This window comes from Gracilinanus agilis, chromosome 4 (assembly GCF_016433145.1).
Source record: "Gracilinanus agilis isolate LMUSP501 chromosome 4, AgileGrace, whole genome shotgun sequence".
NCBI lineage: Eukaryota > Metazoa > Chordata > Mammalia > Didelphimorphia > Didelphidae > Gracilinanus > Gracilinanus agilis.
The window spans coordinates 457,244,330-457,255,967 of NC_058133.1; the positions used below are offsets into that span (position 1 = coordinate 457,244,330).

At 37.7% G+C, this 11,638-nt stretch overlaps 1 protein-coding gene across 1 annotated transcript in view; it reads right to left on the reverse strand.

Moving 5' to 3' along the window:
• The window catches only part of VAV3 (vav guanine nucleotide exchange factor 3), a 482,681-nt gene that overhangs the window by 380,863 nt on the left and 90,180 nt on the right, over nucleotides 1–11,638 (reverse strand). Inside the window, exon 2 of the mRNA XM_044675502.1 lies at nucleotides 7,364–7,480. Coding sequence (XP_044531437.1) covers nucleotides 7,364–7,480 — 117 coding nt within the window. The remainder of the gene's footprint in view (nucleotides 1–7,363; nucleotides 7,481–11,638) is intronic.

Genomic DNA, 11,638 nt, shown 5'->3' on the forward strand with positions numbered 1-11,638 from the left:
TCCCTTTCCTTTCCTTTCCTTTCCTTTCCTTTCCTTTCCTTTCCTTTCCTTTCCTTTTCCCTTCCTTTCCAAAACAGGCCCAGGAGTCCATGATAGCTAATTCAAGAAAGACTCATTATGAGATCAACAGCAGGAAAAGATTTTTCAGGCACAGGAATTCTCAATAACCTTTTACTTAGTCACAGAGGAGAAATGAACTATATCAATGGAAGATACCTTTACATAGAGAAAATCACATATCCCTGAAGTAAATATTAAAAACTTAAGTCAAAGCTTAGCTAGGTGGCTCAGTGGATTGAGACAGAGATGGGAGGTCCTGGGTTCAAATACAGCCTCAGACACTTCCTAGTTGTGTGAGCCTGGGCAAGTCACTTCTTAACCCAATTGCCTAGCCCTCATTTTTCTTCTGACTTGGAATTAATACCCAGTATTGATTCTAAGAAGGAAGGGATGGTTTAATTAAAAAAAAAAAAATTTAAGCCATGGGATTGATGCTCCCTCGATGGGTTCACTCCTCTGGTTGAGCTCCTCTGGGCTCACTTCCCCAACCATACGAACAGAATGGTTCCCCAGAGGGGTGACTACTACTAGTTTCCAGGTTCTAGGGAATAATCTTATTGGTGTATATCTCCCTAACCAATTAGCTCATAAGCCCCACTAGCACATTTTCCCTTAACAACCTTAAGCCAATAGATTCAGTGCTTTAGCAAAGGCATTTATTCAAAAGACAGAAACAGTAGTTATAGTGCATTTATTCCTAAACTGGGGAGAATTCTCCCACAAACTCATACAGAGTCTTTGGGGGGACAGGGGGGAGTTAAAACAAAATACAAGAATAGTAAGACATACATTTAGGAAATATGCCTGACCAAAACAATTTACAACTTCAGAAATGCAAGGCATCAATGACTATTTTTCTTTGGTGTAGAATTTTCATGGCGTTCCCTCTAATGTATGTATCCATCAAGGATGAGTAACTCTGCTGTTACTCTACTCTGATTCTTTGCCAGTCACGGTGTCATTTTGGGAGAGTAAATGGGATAGACTTGGCAGAACTTGCTTCACACAGGACGTGGCATCTTGGCAGAACAGGTCAATCCACCTCTAGGCTAGGTCAAGCACATTGCTTAATGGTTGAGCTGGCTCCTCCTTGGGTTTGGCTGCTCCTGGGCTCAATGGGGCAGATCATGGGGCCATTGGTTTGCTATTACCCAATTGGGCCAGGCAGGACACTCAGCTATTGGTCTGCTGCCAGACAGGGCTGGGCAGATCATGCTGCTGCTGGACAGGGTTAGCCAGGTTGCAGTCAAGGATTTCTGGAGGTGGTGGGCAGATCTCTTAGCCTCTCTACTCTTCTCAGACTGTCACAACTCTTTTGGATGTCAACCCAGTGGCCTTCCTAGACTCACTCTTTGACAACAAACTATAGTGTTCTGCACTTAGTTCTGGACCATCTTCAGCTGGAGTGTTAAAGTGCTCTTTTCAGACAAGTCACACTCATCCTTAGCATAAAAATGGCAGAAGCCTCTCGTCTTCAGTTCTTTAAGGTTTAAAGAGGTAGAAGAGGTCTAGCCTCTCCTTAGATGGTTCATCCCAATCCTGGGCCAATTTCCTCAGGCAGAAACCCTTTCTTGGTTTTTGGTGATCAGTCATGACTCAGTTAGTTACACTTCCCAGACGACTTGGAGCCTCGCTCGGTTGAGTTGCTAAGATCAAAATCGAGAATGCACTCTGTGTCTTAGAGGCAAGTTTACTATTCATCTAGCTGTTTTCATATGATATTGAGCTACTGAAGCCCCAGGCTCTTTCTAAAATGTAGACTGTTTATTTTACAAGCAAAAGAATACCCCTTGACGTTTCAATGTCTATCTTCTACAGCTTTTAGTTTTGTTGAAGTCTAAATGGACAAATCCTTACAGGATTGTAGGCTCAGAGAACTGAAGCTGAAAGGCAACTCAGAGGGCATCAAGTTCATCCTTCTTCACAAAAGAAGAGACTAGGGGCATCTAGATGGCATAGTGGATAGAACGCCAGGCCTGGAGTCAAGAGGACCTGGATTCGAATCTAACCTTAGACACTTCCTAGCTGTGTGACTCTGGGCAAGTCATTTCACCTCCATTGCCTAGTCCTCCCCCTTATGTCTTAAGAGTTATTACTGGGATGAAATATAAGGGTTTAAACAAAAAGAAGAAACTAAGGCTCTTAGAGAGGTTAAGTGACTTATCCATGTCACACAACAAATAAAAGACAGGATTTGAACCCAGAGCATCCTGACTCCAGAGATATCGTGTAAGTTGTTTAGCTTGGAAAGACTCACCAATATATCTAGTCTTATCTTAAAGAAGAATTATCCTTCATTTCCCCAGCACTGAGATCAAAGCAAGAGAGCCTGGGAATTATATTCCTCTCTTTACTGGGAATTCCAGATAACTGAAGTGCAAAGATAACTGAAGGGCAAAGAATACATTTTCATGGTAGCAGAAATGAACTTGAATGAATGAATGAATGAATGAATGAATGAATGAATGAATGAATGAATGGAAAAAAAAAAGATTTATCATTTACTATGTTTGAGGAATCACTCTAAGCCATAGAAATACAAAAGCAAGACAGCACCTTATCTCCAAGAGTTCAAAATCTAAGAGGAAGAAACCTGTGCATACCCAAAGAACTTAGTAATTGAAAGTTATTTTAGAGGTAATCTAATCCAGCCATTTTACAGATGAGAAAACTGAGGCTCAGAAAGGAAAGGTGACCTTGCCCCAGGTTACACTGTTCAACATGAGGTCAGGTTCTTCCTGTCCCCTTCTTTTTTCTTTTATTATTTTAATCCCCAACTAACAAGCACTTATTTTCTCTCTCCCATTTGTCCCCATTGAACACTTCTTTTAAAAGACCTAAAATATGTAAATTAAAACAAAACAAATCCTCATATCAGCCATATTCAAAAATCTGTTTAAATCTATCACCTTTCTGATAGAAGGTGGATAACTTGCTTCATTTTTGATCTTTAGGAATCCTGGCTTTTTGTTGCATCAATTAGAACTCTAAAGTTGGTCCAAATTGTTTTTCTTCGTAATGTTCTAATATTATATATGCTGTTCCCCTAGTTCTGCTCACTTAACTCTGCATCAGTTTATAAAGATCTGAGCATTTTCTTCTGAAACTTGTCCATTTTGTCATTTTGTAAGGCATAATAATATTCCATTATATTCCCACACCAAAATTTATTAAGCTGCTCGCAAATTGGTAGGTACTCCTTTGGTTTCCAATTTTTTGCTACCATGAAAAGAACTGCTAAAAATATTTTTGTATATATGAGCCCTTTTCTTTTTTGCTGGGGCCTCATTGGTGTATAAGTTGGGTTGAAGTTTAGTTCCAAACTGCTTTACAGAAAGGCAGAACAGCTCCATCAACAGTGTATAAATGAACTTGTTTCTCTATAGTATGGAGCTATAGCCAAAGAGTATTGATTTCTAGGGTATATTTGGCATATAGTATTGACTAGGCACTATTAAATGCAAATAAAATCACAATGGGCCCAACAAAATATATGGAGTACTAAGTTATTCTCTTAAATTGAGTCATAGCTATTCATATTCAAATTTAGCAATCCAGAAGTGTGACAGCAATAACTTAATTCAGTCTATCTTTACTCAAATGTCAATTTCTTGTCTAAATTAATTCTATGGAAGGTCCATGACTGAATTAACCTAAATTCTCATTATAGAATATAAACCACATTAGTATCATACTGCTTGAACCAATTCATTTATACATTCATTCCCTCAATAAACATTTATTATGTCTCTACTACGTGTCAGGTACAGTTCTAAGCTTTTGGGATACCAAAAGAGGTAAAAGATAATTCCTATCCTCAAAGAGCTTAAAATATGGAGTGGGAGAGAGATATTAATTTAGTTGGTGTGGTACTAGATAAATCAAGGTATGGCTCTAACTACCATCAAGAGCAAATCATTTCACAGAAAGAAAAAATCTTGTCCCCCCCCACCATAACCTCCAAATAATGAATTCACAGTAATAAAAATCTTTAGAAAAATTAAAGACCAGATACATATATAATGTGTCTGCCATTGACCTCTGGCTATAAGGAAGGAGTATGGCTACCTCAGTGTAAACTATAGTAACTATCAGAGTGGGGAAAACTCATATGTTTCTTTAGGATAATGGTCTACAAAATGGCGGGTGAGTGATGAACAAATTGGAGGGAGAGAAGATGGATCATATCCAAGGGTCTGCTGGAAAGAGCTCAATTTAGCTCCTTTAGTGACAGTATTACTTCATTTTTGTCTTTTTATATCCATTATCAACAGAATAGGTACCTAAATATTTGTTCTAGAATAGCTTGTCTTCATGTAGTCAGGTCAACATATCATAGAACAAGATTAAGACTTTCATACAGATGCTATTCAAATGTTCACCAATATAACTATTATCCATTCATCGTTAGTATTCACATAAAAGATTTAACTATAAGTCAATTAACTCAGTTGTGAATGATTATAACTTTTGGGAAGATTCCAACTACAGTTCAAAGGAAATTATGTGCTAATTCTTCATACCAAGAAATATCACTAAACTGAGATCAAATCAATCAAAGATCTCCTAGAAATCTATAGGAAGAAGGAACCTCAGAGGTTATATAGTCCAACCTCCTCATTTTAGAAATAAGGAAACTGAAGCCCGGGGAGGTTAAGTGACCAGCCTAAAGTTATACAAGTAGTATACAACAGAGGTGGATTTGAACCAGGACCCTGTGACCCAATGGCCAAGGCTATTTCCTCCTCCACTCAGTCACTCGATCGATCAAAAAGCATATATCATTAAATGCTTACTTTGTTTCAGGCACTGTGTAAAGTCCTGAGGATAAAAAGAAAAGAAAAACAGTCCCTGACCTCAAGGAGCTAACATTCATTGAAAGAGACAATAGGCACATACATACTAAGGTATATACAAAATGCATACTGAATAAATGAATAGTAATCTTAAAGAAGAAGGTTCTAAAACAGTGATTTTTGATCTTTTATGCATCATGGACCTCTCTGACAGTGTGATAAAACCTACAGATTCAATCTCAAAGTAATGATTTTAAATGCATAAAATAAAATACATCAGCTTACAAAGGAAATCAATTATACTGAATTATAATAAGAAGTTGTTGGGTTTTTTTATTTATAGAATCAAAGTTTAAAACCCTTGCTCTAGCAGCTGGGGTGATTAGGAAAGACCTCTGACAGGAAACATTGGAGCTGAGTCTTGAAAGATGGCAAGGATACTGAGAGGCAGAAGGGAGGAGGGAGAACATTCTAGCTATGAGAGACAACAAGCACAAAAGAATAGAGATGAGAGATGGAGCATCATGTGAGATGAACAGAAATCAGGCCAACAAATAGTCATCAGATTAAATAATAAGATCTGCTCCCAATTGGTCAAACACATTGGTGTTGAAAAGCACCAAACTCTTCAATGTTCTGGGATGTCATCCTTGCCCTGGCTTGCCTTTACACTGTCCCTGGTGCTAAAATGAGCGTTACACTATCTAACTCCCATCTCTCTCTATTTGAATCCTTCCCCCCTTCAAAGTAACCTCAAGTGACATGTTTTTCCATGAAGTCTAATATGATCCCTCTGATTTCTCCATCATTGAATATTTTAGACCATTTTGTTTGCCCTTTCTCCTGAATTTATTTTTTAAAATGTGCTCTAGATACTTGTGCATATTTCATATGCTGCTTTGTTGCTCTCCAAAACTATAATCTCCTTGAGGCAGGAAGTCTTTTAATTTTTATCTTTAATTTCCCAGTACCCCATACAATACTGAACATAAAGTATGCACTTCAATAAACAAAAAAGGTAGTTGCATTGAAAGTCATGGATCTCAGTATCTCCTGGATTACTTTGAAATTTTTAAAGTATATAGTATTACATGGTTAAGCTTCTCTCAAAATAGATCAAGGTGACCTGGCTTTTGCCCCAAGGTCTCAAAAGTTAGAGGGTGCTGAGAGCTATTGCAGTCTTTTAGCATCCTTAAAATAACTGGGATCAGCACTTAAAATTCAATAAGAACATGATTGGATAAAATAGTCTCTGCCAAACGCTTCTTTTCCTCACTCCGAGAAAGAGAGAGAAAGAGAAACAGAGAGAGACAGACAGACAGACAGAGACAGAGACAGAGACAGAGACAGACAGACAGACAGACAGATCACCCGAGATGGCCTCCTTATTATCTGATTTGTCTTCAAGTTCATTTGAAAATTTGCATGATTTGCCCTGGATGCAAAACATACTAGGGATCGCTCTGCTCATATATTCTCTCATATATTCATATATAGCTCATATACATGTGCTCTCCTATTTCCTCCAGAAAACTTAGGAATAGAAAACTTCTGTTTTGTTTTGTTTTTAGATTTTTTGAGTCTTAATCTTCCTCTCTAACCCAGGCAGAAATGGTCACTCAACAGGCCTAATCCTAATACTGACTCCTACAGACGCTTTAATCTGCTCTGTTCTTCTGACTTGGACGATTTCATCCTTCTGTAAGTAAGTAGCCTGGTGGTTTTCTGATCCTGGGGCTAACAGCATTAGTGTTGGACTTAGTATGGTTACCTAATTGGCTTTAATTCTACCATAATTCAGAACATCCAAGCTCAAGAGATCTATCAGTCTCAGCATCCCCCAAAGAGGGGATTATAGGCTTGTCCCATCACCTCTGGTCCAAGAGGATTCTTTTTCACTCTGTTGCTTTCCAATGGCTGAACTGAAGGAGTCATCAACAGAGGAGGAAAAAGAGAAAAAGGAAAAAAATATTTTTAAATGGGAAAAGATGAAAAATGGATAGTAAAGGCACTACTGTCAGTAGAAAGATTTGGGGATTGGTAGTGAGAGGGTGAAGATAAAGGAGATAATAGGTCCATGTTCTTCAAAATTCTAGGGGACTCCTTGAAAGAGAGGAGAATAAAATAGTATATAACAAATTCTGAGACCTCTAACTCATGTGTAGTCTTGACAAAATTAGTTACCCAGATGACCAACAGACGGCTTTTTACATAAAACTTTTACCACAGGATTCATAGTGCTCAACTTGAAGCAACACAACATCTCTAGATTTGGGGATGTTATTTTCCTTCTCCCTCTGAAACTTCTCAATTAAGCCAAATAAAACCAATAAATGTAAAATCTGAATATAACAAAAATGAAACCACCTTCACTGCTCTCACTTAAAAATAGTCCTCAATGTATTTTTGGTATTTACTATAAATCAGTGATATTATACATGCTTGATTAACATGTTTAACAGGCACCCCCAAAATGCTTCTAAAAATTTCTAAATTTCAACAATTACCTTTCCAAAATCTCGAACATCAAACAAGTCAAAAGCTTCAAAGAGTTCACTTTTTCTCATCCCAAATGTCTCACAACAGGCCGTTAGGAAGGTTCTTATGTTCTTCAGACAGAGAAACTGAGAGAGAAAAAAAGAATAATTATTAGTTTTCATTATGAATACATGTTCCCATCCAAGTTTTCTGTTTTGCAAGCTCACACATTTGTGGAGTCAAACCAATACATGCGTCCATGGCACACTTTTTGAAAGCAAACACAAAGATTTTCCAACTAGAACTGTGTAGTCCTGGAAGAACTGAGACATCTCTATTAAATAAGCAGGGTGTTATCTCTTTAATGATATGGTGGGTTATTTCGTTTGTTTGTTTTTTTAATAAACGACAGGTTTCTAAAAGGCATCTAGCATGCCCATCCTCACCTCTCCCCAACACACACACACACACACACACACACACACACACACACACAGTGATGCTCATTCCAGGGATCTGACTGGAACAAATGCCAGTAATGGTTAGTGAAAGCTGTGTGGGAGGAGTGATGATAAACACTGTGTAGCAGCCAGGCAGCCAATAAAAGTATATACAGGGACTGTTTTCACTTTTTAAAAATTCATGAGAGGCCTTTACAACACAAGCTAACTCTGCATGCAGGTCCTCGACATGGAATTGCTTATTTACAGATTAAAAGCCCCACATTCTGCCAAGACAGACAATAATTACACTCTTGGGGATTTGACAGCTACGGTCTTGCAATATTTTTTACATAATTAAGTGCCCAGCTCATAATTCACCCAGGAGCTGAACATAATTGCACACTACAGAGAGCACCCACGAAAGCCTCCCCTAACACGCATTCAAATTTCCCCTTCTAGAGGAAAAATTCTGGTACAGTCACAAAATTGCTTTGCTCGTTTTTAAAGTGTTTCCCTCAAAAGTAGACCCGGCATATCGAATGGTGATGTCTACCCCATGTATAAGAGAGAGATATTAAAAACTGGGAGTCTGGTCCCTGCTGAAAGCAATTTCTAACCTCTCTGAGCCTTAGGCAATGCTCAAAGATTTATGTACTAAGTAATGTCAATAGATTGGTTGAGATCTGTATTCTGGAAGGTGTTCTCACACCAATGAAATCACAATTCCCTGATGTTTTAGCATCTCTGGTTTATTCCTGAGCTCTTTTGAAGCACTCTTATGGGAAATCTATAAAAACGGGGTCTTTTTCTCTCTGTTCAGCTCCTCCAAGACCAGTTACTGATTTCCTGATCTTTTCCATTAATGCAATACTCAGACTCTACTTTTAGAAAGAGTGTCCGTGTGCATTTTAGTTGCACAAAGAGCAAGTCATTCTCATTCTTTTTACTTGTTCATTCTCAAGAGTACCACTAAATGCTATTTTTGCTTAGGTAATGTTTATCTGATTTTAAAGCAACCCCTTGAGGTCAAAGACTATTTTGTTCTCGTATCTCCAGTGCCTATCATGTGCTTTGCACATGGTAGACTTTTCATAGACACTTGATGAATTCTTATTAGATATGATATTTAAAAGCTAAGATAAAAATCCTATTCCTGGCTTTCATTATCTCTATGAATCTAGATTATTGCAATAGTTCACCCAGTAGCAAAATTGATATTTCTAAAATAGAAGTCGGACTGTCACTATTCTGCATAAGATGCTTCAAGTAGCTCCATAATGCTTCCAGGATAAACAACAAATTTCTATATGGGTTTTAAAGCCCTTCTTCACAATATGGATGCAGTTCAGCTTTTCAGGCTGATTAAACAATGTGTCCCAGAATTCCAAGATCTAGCTCTACTGACCTGATGGTTGTTCCCTAAAATGTCTTTCCCCAAAATTCACCTCCCTTTAGAGCTTCTCTTTTTCTGTAAAGACCACCAAAATCTTTCAACGTCATGTGGTCACGAGTTGGTATTATCCCTATTTCTCACTACTCCAAATTCCATATGTCAAAGTGGTTACTACATCTTATCATTTCTAGCTCCACAATATATATCCTCCATCCATTCTTTTCTCTCCACAAAGCATGTTACAATCTTTGTTCAGGTAAATCAACAAACATTTATTAAGCACTTATTATGTGTCAGGCACTATACTAAGCTCTGGAGCTACAAAGAAAGACAAAAACATAGTCTCTGCCCTCAAGAATCTCACGTTGCCACACATAAGACATGAAAAATTGCAAGCATAAGACACATACAGTGTAAAAGGAAAGTAATCTCAGAGAAAACACTAGCAATAGAAAAGACCAAGAAGGATCTGTAGAAGGTAGTTTGTAAGCTGATTCTTTAAGAAAACCAAGAGATGGCAGTGAGAAAAGAGAGCATTCCAGGCACGGAGAACAGCCAATGAAAAGCAGTTAGTAGATGAGAGTTTTATGTGTAAGAAATAACAAGTAGGTCAGAGTACCTGGACCATAAAGTACACGGAGGCATCTGAGTGATGTGAGATGAAGGGGAGAGTAGAAGAGGGAGTTCTTGATAAGTTACCTCAATTTTTTTTTTCAGTGAAAGGGGCCAGGTAAGTGGCTTAGTGGATAGAGAGGCAGGACTAGAGGTCCTGGGTTCAAATGTGGCTTCAGAGATTCCCTAGTTGTGTGACCCGGGACAAGTCACTTAACCCCAATTGCCTAGCCTTTATCACTCTACTGCTTTGGAAACAATACTTCGTATCAATTTTAAGATAGAAGGTAAGGGTTTAAAAATTTTTTTTCAGTGGAATATGATACAAGGTCCTCATCTGAAACATTGTAAGAGGAGAGAGCCTTAGGAGGTTTGAAGACAGATGAAAAGGTCTGGAAAAGCTGCTCTGGTAAGTAAATTTAAAAAAAAAAAAACATCAGGGAGATGTAAAAACATTATTTTGTTGCAGTGAAGGTCCAGTTGAGATTATATAATATAAATTGATAGTGGACCCAGTAAGCATGAATTTCTTTAGCTTCATTCAGCAATACATGATTAGGAGGGAGTCGACAGTAGGAGTAATACAAGTTTTGGAGGTTGGCAAGATATAATCAGCACTGGGACAAGGCCATCATCCCATTTCCCCCACACCACTAAAATAACCTATTAATTGGTCTCCATCCAAATCCATCCCCCACATACCTGCCAAAGTGATTTTCCTAAAGTGCAATTTGAGGCTGCTAGGTGACTCATTGGATAGAGTCAGCCCCATAGACCTGAGGTCCTGGGTTCAAATGTGACCTCAGACATTTCCTTATTGTATGACAGAGAGCAAGTTACTTAACCACAATTTCCTAGCCCTTATCACTCTTTCTCTTGCTCTTCTGTCTTGGAACTGATACCTAGTACTGATTCTAAGACAGAGGGTAAAGTTTTAAAAAACAACAAATAAAATGCAATTTCTATCTATTCTATCTCCTATTCAATAAAAGTCAATATTACCCTATTGCTCCTAGGATCAAATTACGCAACTTTGTTTAGTTTTTAAAGTTCTTCACAACCTGGCCTCAACTTACCTTTCCAGTCTAAATTATAGATTACTCCCTTTCTCATACACTATTGTATAACCTGGTTTGGTTTGGTTTTTGCTATCCCTAAAATTGTACACTCTGTCTCTTTTCTCTAATTTTGTACTGACTATCCTCAATGCCTGAAATATACTTCCCCCAGCTGCTAGTGACCTCCCTCCTCTCAAAAATTTTACCTTGTTTATATAAAGATAAATAGGTATGTGTGTATATGTATATGCATATGTATATGTATATGAATATGTATGTATAGGTGTGTTTTATACATGTGAATATATGTGTATATGTATATGTGTATGTATATAGATAGATGGATGGGTAGATAGATAGATGAGAGAGAGATAGATGGATATGTGGATGGAAGGATGGATGGATGGATGGATAGATGGGTGGGTGGATAGATAGATAGATAGATAGATATATGGATAGAGAGAGATGGATAGATAGATAGATAGATAGATAGATAGATAGATAGATAGATATAGGAGGATAGAGATAGATGGATAGACAGATAGAGGTGGATAGATGGATAGATGGATAGAGAGATGGATGCATAGATAGATAGATAGATAGATAGATAGATAGATAGATAGATAGATAGATAGATATAGGAGGATAGAGATAGATGGATGGATAGATAGAGGTGGATAGATGGATAGATGGATAGAGAGATGGATGCATAGATAGATAGATAGATAGATAGATAGATAGATAGATAGATAGATAGATAGATATAGGAGGATAGAGATAGATGGATGGATAGATAGA